Raw genomic sequence first — 19,954 nt, forward strand, 5'->3', positions numbered from 1 at the left:
GTTTTTGTGTCAAGGGACAATACGATATTTTTACTTGCCCAATTATTAGTAATAAAAAGCTATTATGTAGGCAAATTTTAAATAAATTAGGCAGTTTTCGTTTCGGTCGCTGGATTTTTTAGAGTAGGCCATCAGAATCCAATCCGCGTGGCCGTAGCCACTGCCAGCCACAGCCCACAGGACGAAGGGCACTGCAAGAACAGAAAGTCTGATAGAGTACGGTTCCCGCATTCGAAGGGACGTCCGATTCGGAATATTTGGGCTTAAGAAAAAAGGAAGCGGGTAACGATGGGCCAGTACTACGGAACAATGACCACTACCAACGGTAATCCGCTGGTGACCGTAGTGAAAACGGAGAAGAAAGTCTTCCAGCCCAAGCACGACCCAATGTTCGGGTTTCCGAACGGCCGAAAAGAACGTCGTAAGCAGAGCAAACTGTCTTATACACCCTCCTTAATTACTGTCGTAACGGTCTTCGCGATCTGATTGCATTATCTCTTTAGTTACGTGCCTAAAGTGACTACGTCTCGTGTTTAAACTGGCTACGTGCGGTGGCGGTGCTGAATTGAACATGCGTCTCCGTCCTGCCTTCGTTGTGTGTACGTTTAACGTCGGTGAACACGCGCAATGCTTTCAGAAACCCAACGGCAGCGTTAAAATGTTGCTTTCTGACCTGAGGGAAAGCATGCTGTCTGGGCTGGGTTGTACTGCAATACTTGAATATGTCTGTAAGAATTAGCCTTCTTATGCAGTTCGCCTTTTGAACTTGGTGAAAGTTCGGTTGCTTTATGCTAAAAGCCGCATTGTTGCATGGCTAGTTCAAAACGTTTAAATCTACGTCAGCAAGGTAATCAAAGGGGTTAGGTGGTGGTACTGTGCTAAATGCAATCAAAGAAAAAAGAGATACCTTAAGAAGGGAGCGCGGGTGACGATCACGAATGACCATCTGTCCTTGTGTAAAAACGAGTGTACCAAACCTTACGTAATTAAACCATAATGGAGTGTTTAAACGCTTGTAAAGTGAATAGTGCAAGAAGTTTCACCTGTTCGATTGTGTGGTCTTGCCACATGCAAACTGTTCTTACAAAGCAACTTCATTGCCCTTCCATTAACAATATTTCCAAGCAGCTTCATGTAGTGTGTATGTGGGTGCAGGAAACACTCGTCCTTTCTTTCTCTCTGTCACGATCTTTTATGAAATTGAGAGTATGATCGAATTTGATCGCGGTGAACTTCATGAACGAGGAAAATGAAGCACCAACCACAGAAAATTTCGAAAATGTGATAGCTCCATCGTGGGAGGCCGAACGTTGCCCTTACTGAATCATTAGTGCTCAGTGTTTTGTATTCTTTGTCCATTTTTCATCTCTTTCTCTCGCTCACTACTGTTTTCTCATAATTCATTGTCTTCCATAGAAAAGAAAGGCAGGACAAGAAAACATGGACATGAAGGACAGGACTTGTCCTGTCACTGTCATCCTGGCACTCGTCCTGTATTTTAAGTCCATGTTTTCTTGTCGTGCCTTCCTTTTCCAGGAAATATGTACCAACTAGCCCAGGAGCGCGTTTAAGTCATTGTCTCTTCATTCTTCTGTTCTGATATTCAGAGATGGTGGCCACTGATTTGGAAATGGAGTCTGCAAACGTGCCACAACAATATAGAGGCTATTGTGCACACAAGTTGATAGAGCTTCGCGCATGCATGAAGCAGAACTTTCCCTTCGTGACTACCTGTGGCCACGAGAAACACGAATACGCCAGCTGCATGTATGATGAGTAAGTACTGTTTCATATGCATATGTATTATAAGGGGACACTAAAGAGAGAAGCGATTTTTTTCATACTAGTAAGTTACTCTTTCATGATACTAAAAACACCACGCTTGCTGCGCGAGGATGCTTGTAAGCGAAAAAATGCTAGTGACGACGCCATCTTGAAGTTCTGCATGTCATAGGTTTTGGCGGCATCTGCTAGGGCCAATGTAGTTCCTCATCGGTAGAAATGCACTGTGTTCTCTCACTGGTTATGAAGGAAGTGGGTTTTTTTTTCCTCGTAATTCCTGCTGCCAATAATATTGCGTGTGGTTTGAATCAGTGATTGTAACCTTCTGCTTAGAAGTTACTGTCCACCGAGTGAAACTGTAGTTATGCTTGAACCTAGTTAAAGTGAACGCAGATACAAAATGAACGTACTTTTATTACAACCTCTTTATAAGCATGCATTCTTAAGACACACAGTATCTAAGATGCATTACCCTTCGACATGTGTTATGTGAATGGAAAAGCCCGCCTTTAGTGTTTTGCATGTCTCCACTGTAGCTCATTGGATGAAGCTTACGTGGTGTTTTCCAAATCATGCGTCACGACTTTGGTAGAGCGCATGGGAAGTTGCAAGAGGGAGTCGGCAAGCAGCCTCAGATCTTCTTTAAAAGTTATGTTGCAGCACCAATATAGGAGGGACGGGAGAAAATTAACACCGAGGCAGCACTAATTAAATTGAAGCATTGTTTGGATGCATGTATTAGGTGCATTCAGTTCACTTCTCCTGTAAAGAACTTCTCATGCGATAAGGTCCTATTTTAAAGCTGAGCCTGATTGGAAAGAATTTCTCACTTGCCTTTGGGCTTTCTTTGTGAGCTTGTAAAAACGAGCCAGTCTTGTATCTTAATTATATTTATTCTCGAACATCATAGCGTACGTAGGCAGGCAGAGAACAAACACCGCCTCCTGCACTCACAAATCAAAAGTGAAACTAAAAATCCACCCAGCAATGTTTGTCGTCACACAGTCATTTCACTCACGGAGGGTATGGGGCTGACACCTCACACGTCACGTGCCTTTGGGTTGCAGTGATGTGAATCGTGTGCCTGCATTTGCTTTTCTTTTTCTTCAGCCAAATGATACGCTACAAAGAGTACGAGCGAGAACGGAGACTCAAGGCGAGAGAAGAGCGCCGTGCTAAGAAGAACGTCGAACTGCTGCTCCAGTGAGTTGTCACACGCGTTGGCACCTGTGGGATGTGACCCAGAGCTTGAGCGTCTGTACAACTTTTTAGGTTTTGTTGCTTAATAAAAGAAGATAAGGCAAAACATCGTAGTAGTGCCTTCATTGCTAAAGGCATTGGCCTGTAATTGAGTTGCATTCCACATGCTTTGAAAATGTCTGTCTTTGGATGAAAGCACATTTGTGACAGTTGCCACTTGCTCGCATTCCAAATGAGTAAGGTGGATACAAGGGCTTTATTGGCCAACGAATGGTGGCTAGATGCGCCTGTTGGCACAGCGTCTTCTGCTTTTCTGTAGCACAAACAAGTGAATGAGGACACAGAAAAAAAAAAAAAGGCATTTTTTACGGCACACACAGCCTCCTTTTAACAGTAGGTCTATTACCATTTCTACAGCTGTGCTTGTACGACTCACGGCATCATACAACACGTGACACGTGTACACAGGATTGTTGGCCTGCTCCTAAGTTCGCACGCTATGTGTGTCTGTTGGTAATTTCATGACCACCACGATGACTGATTGGCTGCGGCTAACACTCCCAGGACTAACCTCGCACATGTACACAAATACATAGGACAATGTATAAGAGAATGGCCTCCACTGTAACAACCGGTAGAGTACTGCATGTGTAAAGTAGGAACTTTGGTCTTGATTCTAACCTGCACCACATTGTCTTTTTAGTCCACTTTTATCTCCTCTGTTTTATCTTTAGCACATTTCAATCACTAGTCACTTTATTCATTCTAAAAAGACAGGACGTGCAAACACAGACACAAGAAAGAAGTCAGGACACCACAAACGCCGACTAACAACTGAAGAGACGCACAACGGCTGAAAAGAAAGTAGGCACGAAAACTTATCTGCGCATGCCCATGCAACAGGCGAACCTATCAATCCGGCACACGTGGCGGTCTACGTGGAAGATAACTGTTGAGGCATTTGATTTCATCTTTGTGCAAGTTAATCGACGGTTGGCTCACGCATGCGCTACCACTGTTCTCGATATGCCATGCTTCAATCATCAGGCGCGTTTCTTCATTTCTATGACGGTACAACACTGCGCATTCATCGAATTTTGGCGTGCACTTACAATCTCGACAATGTAAAGATAGATTAGAAGGTGAGCCTCCTGTTAGCGATCTCTTATGTTCCAACATCTCTGGTTAATGCATCGGCCCTTTTGTCCTACGTAGAAGCGGCCGCAGCTGAAAGGGACCTTATACACCACACTCTTACGGCGCGTTTCTTCATAGAAATGAAGAAACGCGCCTGATGATTGAAGCATGGCATATCGAGAATAGTGGTAGCGCATGCGTGAGCCAACCGTTGATTAACTTGCATAAAGATGAAATCAAATGCCTCAACAGTTATCTTCCACGTAGACCGCCACGCGTGCCGCATTGATAGGTTCGCATGTTGCATGCGCATGCGCAGATAAGTTTTCGTGCCTACTTTCTTTTCAGCCGTTGTGCGTCTCTTCGGTTGTTAGTCGGCGTTTGTGGTGTCCTGACTTCTTTCTTGTGTCTGTGTTTGCACGCCCTGTCTTTTCAGAATGAATACTTACCAACTAGCTCAGCTCTCTGTTATTCTAAGCTTCACTTTATTCCATTTTTGTTAGAAAAACAGGGCGAAAAGAAAAAAAAGTGTAAGTATTTGTCTCTTGTTAATCACTTGACTGACTGTATGTCATGAAATATAACTTGGAGAATGCTTAAAGTTAGTTTACAGTTAGCATCATCTGGCCATGTTCACATCGCATTGTTATTCATTTGCCATGCTTCCCTTCTTGGTGGCTCAACTGTGCCGTGAAGGAAAGAACATCTTTGCACGTGACATTGGCCGTTGTAAACTCTCCCAGGGCTCATAGTGCAAGTACAGTTGCAAAGCACCCGCTATGCTATAATTAACCATTCTGTGAGGTGGCAAAGTACCTACTACGCATCTGTAAGTCAATCTGCGCACCTACGTAGCTGCACGTTTTGTTTGTTAATGATGATAATGAATTATGGCTGAGCTCTTTGTAGAGGGTGAACAGCTTTAAACCACGCACTCGTTGCACAGTGTTTGGGTGCGATGCTTGTTGATATTCTACGCTTCTGCCAGGCAACATTACATTAGTTAATGTGACTCCTTGCCAGGCACCCCCTTTTCCGGGGGTCCTTTTCGGAGGCAATTTCCATGCACTGGTGTGGCTCTGCGGTAGAATACTCGACTACCACGCAGAATGCCTGGGTTCAGTTCCGGCTCAAATCATAATTTTTATTCGTTTGCATCCATTGAGATTTTTCACTAACGGACATCACCGCCAAAGCCAACACCAGGCTTTCTGCGACGCGAGGTCTTTAATGCTATCACGTTAAAAAGTTACTGGCGATTTCCCAGCTGTACTTAAAACGACATGCACTTGTTCTTGACGCGTATAATGAGCCATCTTTTTCTAAAGCCTTCTTTACGATAACTGGGACATCCTGCGTATATTTGACACGTCACATGTGATGATGTTCATGCAAAGAGTTGAAGGTCGCTTAACCCCACAGAGGTTTTCGATAAATTCAGTTTGGCCCCATAATCCTAATTTAAGGATAGGTAAACTCTATACTGCCCATGGGAGTGTTTTCGATATGCTGAAACAAAGCTTCAGTTGTGGATAGTTCAGGATATGCTAACTGAATTATAAGCAACAGTTTATTTATTTTGTAGGATGGTAATTTTGGTAGGAATAAAACTGAATAATTTCTCTTAATTTTTTTTATGTACAAAAGTACGAAACTGTTTGGGTTTCTTGGGGTTAAAGGAGTACTTGCATGACATTTTCAACATGTCATTATTGTTGTGTTAAATGATGGCTGAAAGGTTTATTCAAACCTTAGTATACCGGCAAGCACCAGAGTCCCCTGAATGATTTACCGTAGCATTTTACTGCGATGAATGCCACAAGCTTGATGATGATGTGTTTCTGGATGAAGAGGGCAAATCATGATGCCACGTTGTGCTTGTTCCTTTGATCTGGTGTGGCTGTCGGATGCAAGCGTTACCTGAAGAAACGTATGTAAACCAGTCTCAATGTTTTCGGAGTGTCGATATGATGTGGCCGGATTGCTTGCAAATGGCTCGTAATCTTTCAGCCTTCCTGAAATAAGTGGTGTGATGACCACTGCAGAGACATCCCTTACTCCTCCCATTCCTTTGTGCTTCACTGTTTCCCGTTTCCCATCCCGCTTTGTTTGTCTCTGAAAATCCGCTATCCCTCTACGATGGCCCATACAAAGTCTTATGTCAGATCACCAATCTCGTATATGAATATGAACGTCCAGCATGGTCTACATGACCGCTCTCTGGTTTCGTGCACTTCGTAAGAATGACGCCCCTTCCGTTCAGCCTTGACAAGTGCTGGGTGGCAGTGTTGCAAGATATAGAGGGGTTCACTCTGTCATTGCAGTCGAGACAACAGCAACGAAGTCTGAAAACAGATTCAAGAATTGCATCCTCTGAGAATATTTTTGACACTTGTGTCATGTAGCCTATCAGAAGTTCAGTTTATCTGGCACGCTGGAAGTTTTCTGAATGAATTACCTAACTCGCTCGCTACATCGTTATTAAATAGTCTGCTGTTAAATGTACTACCACATTTTTTCTTTTACTAAAGGAGCAAGACTTATCCCTAAAATGCACCTAAACATCTCGCATTTGATCTAATGATTGCCAACACTTTAGTTCCCATCGAACATGACCAGAGACGCCTTTCATGTCAATATGAGGCGACTCTAGCAAGTCTCCTCTGTGGAGTTCCCCCATCAAATTTTTACCTTCTGAAATGTGGTTTCTCACGAACTAACCTGTGCACAATTTACAGTGTACCATGAACAGTTAATCACTTTCTTCTCTCATGTTACCGCAAATTTTTTTTTTTTTTGCACTCTTTTATTTGTTGTTGTCTCCGAGAATTCACTGTATGCAATTCAGGCTTCAGGCTTCATCCTTTCTTTTCATCTTTTCTTTTTGTTAGATAGTGTTTAGTACTGTTTCATTTTAACCTTTTCATGCATTTTTTATTTTTCACCACAGCATGGTGAATGCCCCTCGTGTAGGTATGAGCCAGATTTCTTAGGCTACAACAATAACAATGACTCAAGACCCTTGCATATATTGTGGTTGCCTCTGGTTATAAGAACCATGTAAATCTTTGTTGACAGGCGCTGTCGCTGCGACAGTGCTTAGCTCGGTAGCTACAAAATGCCAGCGAGAGTCGCTTTGTGTTGCAATGACATGATAACATTGACAATGTCTGGACCAGCGCTGCAATAAAACGTCAGAGTGAAATAGGCGTTTTTACCTTTACACAAAGTCTGCAGGATGCTTGGTGCGAGAAGTGCATGGTAGAGTTTCTGCCATGTAGTAACTTATGAAGTTAATTTTATTAAGTTAGCATTTTAAGCTAGTCTAGTGAATATCTTTAAAAATTATGGAATTTTGCAACCAAATCGCATTGCCTTTTTCATGTGAATGTGTTTTCATGTGTTCAGAAATATACTTGCATGACCTAGCCATTTTTGTTCAGTAAACATTATTGGTAATTCGCAGATATTTGGCTCTAGTTCCTGTACAATGTAACGCAATTCTTTTGTATGAGTAAACTCTCCCTAGCAAAAGCGACATAAAACAAAAATACTTTTGTTGTACATACTTGTATGCAAATATTGGTGAAAAACATTCAAAACTTCATATGGAGGGTCCTTTGTATCCATGCTATCTTAACTAAGCTGCTCTAATTATGCAGTTTAAAATTTGATTGCAGTAGGCCTCTAAAGAGTTCCATCGAAACCTTTTAAAAACCTTGTCATATTGCGAGGAGCTAGTGGAGAGACTTGAAGCAGTGCCTTCCGTTTTTCAGATTTTTCTTAACATGCCCAAGACCCTGCTCACAGTAAGAACATTTTTGTTATTTCGACTGTGTGCATTTACTAATTGAGCTTAACCTCGAGATTTATTCTCTCACCCTTGTCCTCGTACGAGCATTGGAAACAAGCTGTTATTACGTTTTATTGTTTTGTTAAGTTGCTAAAACTGAGAAAAAACATAGCTAGTTTTTTACTAGACCTCTTGCTAGTTTAACGACACATCTGGCTGGTCATCTTGGAGCACTCCACTTGCCCTAACGATAATTAAAAGCGACTTTATAGCTGTGTTAATTGTATAAGTGAGCATATCATTCATAACCAAGGCCAAGAGTTGCCAATGGAGTCCATGTACACGTCCAAGAGTGGTTGCCATTTTTCCTTGCTTTTGTATACTGCTGAAGCATTCAGAAAAGACCAGTCTAACTAAAAGCAACACTGTGATACATCAGTTTGCCTGGTTCGTCCTGTGTGGTGATGCACATACGCTGGGTCTCTTTGGCATGGCGTAATTGAAAGTATTGGTTGGCCGCAGAGGTACGCACACATGGGCATCCACTGGCAAACAGAGACCTTGCATAGCTCCTCCCTGCTTTTAAGAATTGCTTGTTGCAAGCGCACAGTGTCATGCTTCACTTAATTCTGTGACAAATACACATTCCACGCATCGAAATTGCACCCATTTCTTGTGTATATTGAGGTTCCATTGTACTGTTTACACTAAATGGACCTCCTCTTGTACATCTTGTGCCATGTGTAAATATACGCAATTACATTCAGCAAGCACAAACCTCTGCCAAGCATTAATGCATCTTTCAGTTATGCATAGCGAAGTCAATTTTTACAAGCCCGATGCTATGCTGCAGCACTGTTTTACTGCCCAAGTGCTGGGATTCCTGCTACAAATGTTACAGCCAATTTTTTTTTTTTACAAATGTACATTACGAACAGTGCAGGAATATTTGGTTGGTTTTCCATATGTCCATTTCATAATGGACCTGTTTTACACAAATGGCATTTTCAGTAAGTCTTCACAAGTCTGTGGGTTCAGGTGCACCTGGGGGGAACACCCAACGTTAATGCAGCAATATGGGTTGTGGCGTTCTGTTGTGTTCAAAGACACGTTCAATTTTCAGCCACAACTGCATTTGGAATTCAGGTGCACCTCAGGCTGTATGTACTATAGTATACACCAACACGAATGCTAATAATGGTCGCTGCATATTGTGTTGCCACTGCGCACATGTTTGCTGCTTGCCAGGGCTGGCCAGTTCGTCAGAAATAACACCCACACCAAAGTTATCAAAAAACAGTTTAATCTCCCTCAAGAAAAAAAATGGGGGGTGGAGTGGGGGGTTGGGGGTGGGTTGGCCAAGTCAGGCTTCCCCCTTGCTTCGCTATTGCAACATTCTGCTTTTGTAACGGCCTTGCATACCCGGGGCTTGCCGAAGCAGGGGCCCCAGTTCCTTATTCCATGCACTACTGCATCACCTAAACAAGTCTATGTAGGCAAGCGGTTCGAAAAATCTCTCTGTAAAGTACACTAACGGCCGCGATCTAACTGCAGCCACCTAAGAGCCGCGAACAACCACGCTGCTTTAAAAAAAAAAAAAAAGCGACCCTCTGTTTTCCTTGCATGGCAGAGTGTCGGCAAGCCTACAACCAAAAACCAACGAGGTATGAACGTTGTAGAAGGCCCAAGGCTTGACAAGCACTGCGGAGAAAATGTTTTTGGCCAAGCATACTTGTTATGTCCCCCCACCCACCCCGACCCTTAGAACATTATCCGATGTCCCATCTGGCAACAGATGCTTTCTCTCCAAAATGATAAAGCGACAAAACAGTTGCAGCCAAGTTTTGATTGCAGCAGTTTCGCTCATTCGAATGCATACAGGAATGCACCGTGATGCATAGTAACTCCAAGCCTTGGCTTCTTCCATTTTTTTTTACACTGTGTACAAAACTATTCATTTGCTAAAGTTAAAAAAAAAACAACTGATGAATCTATAATATAGACAAGACTGCTACGCTCTCTCCCATTTCCATTTACGGGTGTTTTGTGTGTATGTATAGCTAGGCAAGGTCTTTTTCGTTTTCCCCCCTTTATTTTCTTGTGTTTTTTTTCTTCTTTCAGCATCTGCGTCTTTCACATACACACACGCACACCACTTACGCAGTTGCACCAATCCCCTTCCAATGTTAGCGCCAGCCATGGCATCAGTGCGCTGGCCAATGTGTTACACGTGACGTTTACGCACGTATAAAAAAAATTAGTGCTAGAAGCTACACACAATCAAACTGGTAGAACGAACAAATCAAGAGACAAGTAGGGGGAAGGGGGTGGGAAGCAGGAAAGAACCAATTCAATGAAAGCAGTTGTGTGCAGGAAACAGAAAAAAAAAAAGATCCGAAATGGGCACAATTTGGAGGCACACAGGCTTCACCCCTTTCACTAGACATCGCTCTAGTAGGGGTCTCCATAGCCTGGCCACAGTGTCCCATCATGCTTTCTCTCCATCTCATTAAGTACACACAGACACAAGACACCACGTGCGTGTCTGTCATTTCTTGGCAGAGAGCAAGACTGCGGGAGATGTGCGCGGAGAGAGTGCTAAAGTCCCACGCGAAAGGGGGCTGTTCTCCGATGACTCCCGACTGCGAAGCGTCGCGCCTTTTGGTCCTTCTGGCGACGAGTTGAGGACGCGAACGGCTCCGCAGTACACGCGACGGCATCGAGAAAAAAGAAAACGCAAACCATTTGGCGAGAAACCAAACACGAAGAACACACACACACGCCGAAAACTGCGTGCCGCGCAGATGCACACTCACAACACCGCGGCACGAAAAGTGATGCGGAGGCCGGGGAGAGGAGCACCGGCAGCGTGGCACGTCTCGAGGGCACCCCCTTGCCGTTCTTTCACCTGCATCCCCCTCTCCCACTCGGTCGTCTTGTCTATCAACTCGCGTCAAGTCCCTCTTCTTGTCGAAGAGCGCGAGAGAAGTCTGTGCACAGCACAAAACGTTTTTCCTGCCGTCCGCACGCACAGAGACGACGTCGAAGAGACTGACAAAGTAACAGGAAGGACACTTGCTCCTCGGCCATCGTGCGAGCGAGCGCACCGACAAGGAGTTGTACGCAACCAGACGCAAAAAAAAAAATTTTCACCATGCATGTTGCATCACCCACTAAGAAAACACAACGAAGGCGTGGACGAAAAGACTGAGACCTTGTGGAAGGGAGCGGGCGGGGTCTCGTTGCAGAGATGACACGATGATGTTGTTCTCAAAGGCCTTGTTAACTTTTGTTTGAGTTGCATGCGTACAGCCGGAAACGTGTGGCTCTCTTGCTTCCTCAAAGGTGCGTCTCGGCGGGCGTAGGGACGGACGGGGGCGGGAGGCTGGCTTCGCTTCTGCTCTTTTTTTTGTTTCTCTTCCTGAGTGCTGGGGACTGCCACAGTTCTACACACTAGCCTAGGGGAAGCTTTTTTTTTTGTTTTAAGTCGCGTGGATAGGCCAGAATACTACACCAAAGACAGGCTCCAGATGCCCTACCACAGTTAACCCGAAGGCGAGCAAGCTACAAGCTATGTTGAAGACGATGCTGAACAGTTCTAAGACAGTTGATGTGTGGGTCACCTGCCTTCGTTTGCTTACGTAGTGGCCTGCTAGAGTCCCTGTCAAGTGCAAGAAAAAAAAAACCTAGTAGGTAATGTAACAAAATATCTAGGGTGTTAAGTGCAGTACGTCGAAGGGGATGGGGGAATAAGACTCCTAGGTTGTGATGTAAAAACACAAACCTAAGGTGTCGATAAAGGTGTGGCACACATCTTGGAATGGCTCTGAATGTTGTGGCTGGGATGGGGCACGAGGAAACACGGAGGAGCAGTGCTTAAGTTGCAAGCTCGTTAAGAGTAATTTACCCAGTACAACGAAGAAAAAAAGAAAAAGCAGCGCACAGTCTACTGAGTGATAAGAGACTTGGTATTCTCACAAACAATAAACTTGCTAAAAACAAGTAATAACAGCGATAGTAGTGGTAGAGTGCGTGCGACAGCCACCTATTGTTGCCACAAGAGGTACACAACATCGCTGCATGCGGGGTTTTCCTGGCGCCATTGTGTCCCTAAAGCGGCCACTGTCCTTTGAAAAAAAAAAAATGCCTCGACGCCTCCTCATCCAACTCTTCTTGGGTGCTCTTTTGATTTTTTTTTTTCTGACACGGCAGTAAACAGCAGCAGCAGCAGGATGTGTGGATGTGAGGGTGAAGAGATGGGGGGGAGGGGAATGCAGCCAATAAGGTGAGAGAGGGTGGGCAATGGGGAGGAAGGGGGCAATAGCTGTGTGTGCGCGGCAGGTTTCGCGCACGTATCACTCGTGCTTCTTGTCATTGTCGCTGTTCTCCCAGTCGTGCAGGCCGTTGATGTGGCAGTAGCCGTCCAGGAAGCTGCCATTCTTTTGCCGGCCGTTGGCCGTGTGCTTGACGAAGCCGTTGGTTCCGTTTTTGGCGGTAGCCTCTCCGTTGAGCTTCCCGTTGACCTTGCCATTGGCGTCGACGGGCGTGGCGCCGTTGGCGCGGCCGTTGGCGACACTTCGGAGACCGCGGCCGGTGGCAGCACTCTTGAGCCTCTTGGCGAAGTAGGTGTTCTTGTAGAAGTCCCAGAAGAGGAACCAGAACATGATGGCGTGGAAGCCGATCCACCACATGAAGCCACGGGGGTAGTTGCAGTCGGGCCGGAACAGGAGTTGGAATGAGTGCACGAAGATGGCAATGAACTGCACCTGTAAGTAGGGTAGGGGTGAACCATTAGGTTAGGTTGGACACCAATGTATGCATGCAGGAATGAAAGGGCTATGTATCGCGATCATAAAGGACAGCTATTTCTACTCGCTTTTGCAATGAGCTCCATCACATGCTCCGTCATAGCAGGATAGAAGCAAGAAAACTGATAAATTGCTCTCATGTGTCAAAGCTCAAATTCATTCGAAATTATCTTGCAAGTCCTGTACGGTACATCTACAGTGGCACTGAGACTACTTTTCACATACAGCCTCATTTGGATTAATGCTACTGCTATTTGTATGCTTGAAATTTGGATCATTCTTCCGCTGCATCATCTAAGCGTGTACGAGGGAAGACTCGGGAAAATGCCACACTGCTTTTTCGCATCCAAAGAAGAGAAGCAGGACAGAGACTAGAGGGTAGCATGACACTACCCAATGGGATGGTTAGTTTTACTGCAGGTAGAGGGCATACCATCTGAATGGTTGTCATATGCTGCTTCCACCAAAGGTACTTGGACATGTGGGGACCCACTGCTGCCAGTCCGTAGTAGAAGTACATCAGGATGTGCACGAAGCTGTTTACAAAGGCAAAGAAAGTGCTGTGGCCACCTGTGGGAAGAGATGGAAGAGAACGGCGACCTTGAAGAAGAGAAAGTTTGTGCACAATGCAATGGGGAATGCTGGAGTTCAAATTACGCTCAAATGTGGAACTTCAAACAGTGAAATCCGCATATGCTGAACCCACACATACCGACTTATTGCCTATATCCAACAGTTGTAAAATCCCCTCGAATATATGTTTGATATACAAAATATTTTATATATCGAATTACCTATATATAGAAATTTTTTTTGTAATCTCCTTCAGGTTCGATATGTCTGGGTTTGACTGTATGTAATTAGTTTCTTGCATGTTACTGAGCAAGGTGGTTGTCTGGGCTAGCTGGTGAAGAGTTCTCGAAAGAATGCATCGCATAAGCAACATTGGTGACAAGAGGAAGAGCGCTCATCCATTTTTGTGTCGATACCTTTGCAAATAGTATACACCTTAGCTTTCTTGCTAAATTATGTCTGTTGTACCACATTATTTTGAATTCTGACCACAAAAAAAATTTTTGCTCAGTAAACAGAGCCGTTTTTCATTGTTCCTTCAGGTTCCATTTAACGAGGGTTTTCTGTATATCGTGGATGAGACTACCATAAAGTAACACGGAAGTGCCCAGTATTAACATTTCCGAAACTTCAGAATTCTGACAATTCTATGTCAAGCGCCCACCCCTCCGAAGTGCCAGCATCAGCTGGAATATTCAGACCAGTGCGGCTGTTATGAGACCGCTATGGGCAATGACTGGAATATTCGATAACTTGTGGTGGAAAGGGAAAGACCGATGGGGTTGGAGATAATGCAGAATGACAATGAACAGTCCTTGAAAGAAAACCAGTGGTCGCAGAGTGTTCTTGATAAAGCGTGCCCACAGCCGCTGTTCCCCACACTTGTGCAATCCACCAGCCGCACGATACACGCCTACACCGTCACCGGGAAGATCGAAGTCGTCAAGTGGCACCGCACGTTGGGAAACAATGTGAGCTGCACCTCTCGACAGCTCAAGACAGAGAGAAAAAGAATGAGTTCCAAATAAACATTTTTCAATTTCGTAGCCACCATAACACTGCCTCAAAACTTTTCGTTGGCCCCCATCCTGGCTTTTGCTGCTTCGACCGGACAAGCACCCATATCTAGATTAACACAATTTTCTGCGAAAGTGGGGTAGGCACTTCCACAGTACTTTACGGTGAAACGAGATGCCCTATTCTCAATCCGGTGTGTCGACAGTGAGAAGTTATAGTTGCGTACTTTCTCAAGTGGATGCGATGCATCAAATAATGGAAGCGCCCGCTCACCTGGTGTGAATTTGACACCCCACCACACGCTCATGGGCATCATTCCATGGTGTATGACATGCAGTGTTGAGATGTGGGTGAACTTCTTTCGTAGCACGAAGAATATCTGCGTAGCACGAGCAAACAAATACATTACAAAGCTTGTCAGGGCAGACCACTTTCCCAAAGTTCTGGCTGTGTACAGAAGTTGGTAATACATAAAGCTGAAAGAAGTGCAAATTGACTAAACTGTGATGTGGTCTCGTTTCGTACAATTAAATTCAGGTATGCAATATCGTGGATGTTCGTCGTAACACCTCAATTTTCTGTAAGACTGAAACCATTTTAAAGGAGTACTGACATGAAAATTTTCAATGGACTTTTTTTTTTTTTGCGTCGAATGATAGGCCAAGCACTCAAGAGTCTAGAAAATGTAATGGCAAGAGCAAGTGCACCATGAAAGAAGTAATCACAGAACATTTTTAAAAGCTAGTTTGGGTTGCTACTGTACCCTGATGCCACGACATGGTTTGAGCTTATGTGACGCGCAAGATGAGGTGATGTTTCCATGGCCGCTCTACTGACTCCACTGGTGACTCACAAGCAGCTATTTTGAATGTTTTAGTACTTGACATCATCGCAACTAGCCATACTGGTGTGTGAAGTTAACAGAATTGGCACTGTAGCCTAACATTGTGACAGTGTCTATGTCAGTAGGTGCACCATGCAAAAATCTGCCTTAATGCCAAAATAAAATATCTTGTCAGCATTTACCAAGCTTCACACTTGCGCAGAACAGTCTCTGTATACAGGAGATTGTATGACAGGGTAAACTCTCCTTCAAAAGTTCGTGTCAGTACACCTTTAAGTTTCACTAAACATGGCACAGCTTACCACATAACTGCACACAACCATGCCCACCCCAGACTTGTGTCCTTCATACTGCCTGTTTTCCCAGTGATTTATGCGTGATCCACAGTAAAGATCGATTCGGAGATTTGTAAAGAAGGTCTTGTGGTCTTGTTTTACATGGTGACTGCAGTTATCACTAAGAAACAACATAAAGGCACACGAGGCCATTAGGCAGTCATTCATGTATGCTGGATAGTTAGGAAGGTTAGTAATATGTTTCAAACTGTGCACACATTCATTCAATCTCTTCTTATGACAAGTTCTCCAAGTAAACAGTTGCATGGATGCTTTCAGATGCAAGTGTACTACTATCTTGCAAAGGTGCAAGAATATATTCGCAGTTTCACCTCAAAGAAACAAGGGGCCAACATTTGAAAATGTACTCACTGTGTCGATGAACTCGACAAATTTTGAAATGTAGTACCACCAGGAGAGATGGGTCATCTGAAATGCGAATAAAAAAAAAAGAAACCATAAACAAAGACAAAGTGAGCCACAAGTTTAGTTGAATATGCATTTTTAGCCAACTGTGACATTAAGTTTTCACATAACATTGAAATTTCACATGCTTACGATGAAAGGGCATGTGCTTGCAAAAATAAGACGAAGTTATCTTGCTAGACCAGAAAGTGCAGGCAAGATACAAGATTAAGATGAACGTAAGTAAATAGAATTGCCTTTTTTTGTTGTTTCATAGAGATGGATGCAATCACAGTACCAAACAAGAACGAAGCACAGAGCCTCAATCCCATAAAAACTGATGTCTGCAAAAATGGTCAAGAAGTAATTATTGCAAAATTAAGTAGTTTAAATCGAAAGGAAATCTCTTAAAGGGACACTAAAGGCAAATATTAAATCGACATTGATTGTTGAAATAGCGGTCCAGAAACCTCGTAGTGCTACTTTTATGCCAAGGAAGTGCTTATTTTGAAATAAAATCATGTTTTAGCGGTCCGCATCTTGTTAGCGCACTTCAAATCACCCTCCTGAAATCAGTCTTTCACACGCCACTGCTGCCGTGCCCAACGTTGCCCGCCTTTACTGCGCGGCGGCGTACACCATTCGGGCATCCGGCACCATCACATGCATGCAGCATTTTGTCAAACTTTCTGTCAGAGCGACTTTCACGAGCATGCAAAAAACCTGCGGCAGTACACAATACTGAAACTACCACTGAGACGCGACCGCGTGAGCGAAGCAGGGCGCCGGGTGAAGCGCAGTTCGGCGAAAACGGAACCTTTGAACCACGTGCGCCGTTCCCCACGGCAACGCCAAAGAGGTTCTTTTTTCCATGAATCAAACGGAAACGAACAAACGGCATTTTATTACGTCTCTTGATGCACGGAAGGTTCTTTTTTTATTGCTGCTAGTTTGATTACTAGTGATTAATTGTAGGCAGACTCTCATACGTCACAGGGATCATTCTGAAAATGTGCCGCTCATGGCGCTCATCGTGTAATACATTTACTAGCTTAATTTCTCGGTAAGTAGGGCACTGCTGTTGATAATATTGCTGTTTTAGACGTCATATATTGAGCTTTCACTCTGACATAAATTGTTATATGCCTTTAGTGTCCCTTTAAATGCTAGCTTCAAAAATATCTAGCCTGTGTACAAGCTGATGAGTGAAGGCTCATGCTGCAGGTGGGCCGCTGGCTAATCGTCAAACCTCTCATCAAACTCTCACAGAGGCCTTTAGTTGGAACTTCTGCCTTCAGTGCATTTCATACACATAGTGAAACATCGAATTCCCTACATATAGACAGTACACTACCATAGATACCAGTTGCTAAGGCTATGTTACAGCTATGGCTTCACTGCTGATAAATGTAGAGTCTAACCATCACAAAAAGGGACTGCACATCAAAACAATCATGATGATTACTCCCTATTATTATTGCAGAAGTCATGAATGTTCAGCACTCACCAATATTGCTTCCCTACTGTCTGTGTAGTCCACAGGCTGGCACTTCCAGTTGTAGTGCCCAAACCAGCCGTAGATGCCAAGCTGCAAACAATGAGCAAAAGCACCTCAAAAATGTGGTTTGCAAGACATGGCTGTCCTATAATGCCAAGTCCACAGTAAAGCAGTCCAAGTAATTATACGTGCATACAGAAAGCTTAAAGCCTAAAGTCATCGCTTCCCAGCCTCCAATGTACAACCAGGATCACTTAATTTCTTCACATATCTCCAATTATCCTTGCTCGGCATAAACCAAACCAACCCAGAGACTTATCTAGTGCATCCTCCTAGTCTATCCCTCTGCCATCTTTGAATTGTTTTTCTTTCTCCTATTGGTTCAATAAACATTAGGTACCTTATGTTAATGCTTGTGTGACCACTTGATCTCAACTAATATGCCATTCCTTAGAACATCAGCTGTAGCCCAGTCTGCTGCCTTTCCACCTTAATATGTAATGCTTATCAGTACATTCCAAGAACAGTATGTACAAAGCCAGGATAATAAAACACTGTTTATCACTTGATTATATTTCTTATCTAGTGTTCACTACCAGATGATTCCATTGATAACATAGGTAAAGTACTGTCTCTCCGACCATCAATTAAAATAAAAAGGAAAATAACTAGGATCAAATTCCCGTATTATGAACCGAGGTGGCCACAGAGCTCCTCTCCTGTTTCATCTCTGACACTCCCAACTCTGAACACTCAACACGCAGGTATCAAAATTTGAATCTCCGTGTTCATTTCCTCACACAAAGAGCTACCGTCTACTTGAAGTGTGTTCATATGACGAAGCGCGGCAGTACCAGCACAAATTCGCCACCTATGATGTGCGCACCTGGCAGTTTGTAGTCATCGTCGGCCTATTCCACTCCCACTGCACGACGCATTCCTCTCGCAATGATCTCCAATTTACCCTATCTTGTGCAAGCAGATTCCATTTCATTCCTGCCAACGTTTTCATTTTATCGCCCCACCTAACTCACTGCCATCCTCTGCAGAGTTTCCCATCCCTCGATATCCATTCCGTGGCTTTAACTGACCACTGGTTATCTGTCCTATGCATTACATGACTACTAGTTCAAACTGTCAACTACACTCAAATCTCATTATAACAAAGTCACATCTGCCACGAAAATAACTTCATTATATCCGAAAATTCGTTATAAACGTTTATTTGTAGCACTGTATCTATGACAAGACTTATTCTTCATTTACTTCGTTATAACAGATAATTTGTTATATCCGGGTTCGTTATATCAAGGGTTGAGTGTATACCGCGAGGCTACAGATTTGCCGTTGACCTTGTGGGGCAGTTAGTCCATCAGCAACCGACAAACACTGGTCTTTCAGGCTTTTCACAGCCCTTCTTTCGGGGTGGTCTGATGGGAATGGCACAACGGTTGTCCACGTACCAGAAGAAATATGGCCAGGCTGACGGCAACCATGAAGAAGTTGTAGCCCACCATGACCCAGCGCAACTGCATAGGCTCCCGGTTCTTCATCAGGGATGGGCCCAGCACCTTGACAAAGTAGGCGTACGACAGGCAGATCGTCAGTGTCGGCCATGGGCTCTGCATGAAGAGCCATTCCTGCACCCTTGAGTCTGCAACGAAGAGACGAGAAATGTGTCAGTGACAACACATGACACAGTAACGAACACCAATGCAAATCCTCGGCAGAACCTATTTGGTACTAACATTAATTTTGAATACAAAAGTATGCAGGACGGTCGCACAGTATAAATGTACAAAGATATATATCAGTGAGCCATAAATAAAACTGCAGAATGCAAAAACAATTTTACTAAACTGAAGCTGCTATAGCAAACAAAAGCTTGGTCCGTTTAACTACATAACTGGACAGGAATAGAATAGCATGCGAATTGAAGCATTCCAGCTTTATTAGGATCAATTTATTGCAGTATCTAAAAGCAGGAAAAAAAAACGCACACGTCCTGAAAGAAAAACAATAGTACAGAACAAGTGGTTTCCGTGCTAAGTTCTTTTGCAGTCTTAAATCATCTCGTAAGCACCAACTAGGAGCTCAAATAATCCTTTTAGGCATCAACTTAGCTGAAATACGTAGCTAAATGAAGAAAACTAGACAAAAAGGAAGGGTTACGACGATGTTAATAGAGGGGCTTGAACCTGATGCAAAATTAACAGAAAGACATTCGCAATGTCCTGTGATGTCATTTGTAACTAATGTTCGGATTCCTAGGCAGAGCCTGCTGTATACTGTAACACAAACTCTCATCCAGTTTTTGTACAGTACGGTCCACTGTTAAAGGGAACACTCCAATGAGCACCTTTCATTTTGCTGGCCCTCTAACAGGAAGTGAACAGGGAAACGCTGTTCATACACTGCACGAGTCTGTAAAAAATGAGGCTGAACTGTCAACCACCAGTAGATTTACGCAAATCTAAGCCACTGTGTTTTTGCAAGAGAGCGAAATCCAAACATGCCCTGCATGCAAGTGTTCCCTTTAACAGTGGACCCGTCTGTACATGT

The 19,954-nt window shown here is 43.8% G+C and overlaps 2 protein-coding genes across 2 annotated transcripts in view; one reads left to right on the forward strand and one right to left on the reverse strand.

The window, feature by feature from the left end:
• The first annotated feature begins 157 nt into the window (after positions 1–157).
• LOC119404854 (NADH dehydrogenase [ubiquinone] 1 beta subcomplex subunit 7) lies at positions 158–3,088 on the forward strand. Its single transcript, XM_037671533.2, has 3 exons — positions 158–421; positions 1,608–1,776; positions 2,893–3,088. The coding sequence occupies exons 1-3, from the start codon at positions 289–291 to the stop codon at positions 2,987–2,989; spliced, it is 399 nt and encodes a 132-aa protein (XP_037527461.1). The 5' UTR covers positions 158–288; the 3' UTR covers positions 2,990–3,088.
• Positions 3,089–9,198: 6,110 nt separating this feature from the next.
• LOC119404855 (elongation of very long chain fatty acids protein AAEL008004) overlaps positions 9,199–19,954 on the reverse strand; it is a 100,863-nt gene continuing 90,107 nt past the window's right edge. Inside the window, exons 4-9 of the mRNA XM_037671534.2 lie at positions 18,856–19,046; positions 17,402–17,482; positions 15,862–15,918; positions 14,584–14,689; positions 13,154–13,290; positions 9,199–12,678 (exon numbers count right to left, since the gene is read on the reverse strand). Coding sequence (XP_037527462.1) covers positions 12,268–12,678; positions 13,154–13,290; positions 14,584–14,689; positions 15,862–15,918; positions 17,402–17,482; positions 18,856–19,046 — 983 coding nt within the window. The 3' untranslated portion in view covers positions 9,199–12,267. The remainder of the gene's footprint in view (positions 12,679–13,153; positions 13,291–14,583; positions 14,690–15,861; positions 15,919–17,401; positions 17,483–18,855; positions 19,047–19,954) is intronic.

Source organism: Rhipicephalus sanguineus, chromosome 9 (genome assembly GCF_013339695.2).
Source record: "Rhipicephalus sanguineus isolate Rsan-2018 chromosome 9, BIME_Rsan_1.4, whole genome shotgun sequence".
Lineage (NCBI taxonomy): Eukaryota > Metazoa > Arthropoda > Arachnida > Ixodida > Ixodidae > Rhipicephalus > Rhipicephalus sanguineus.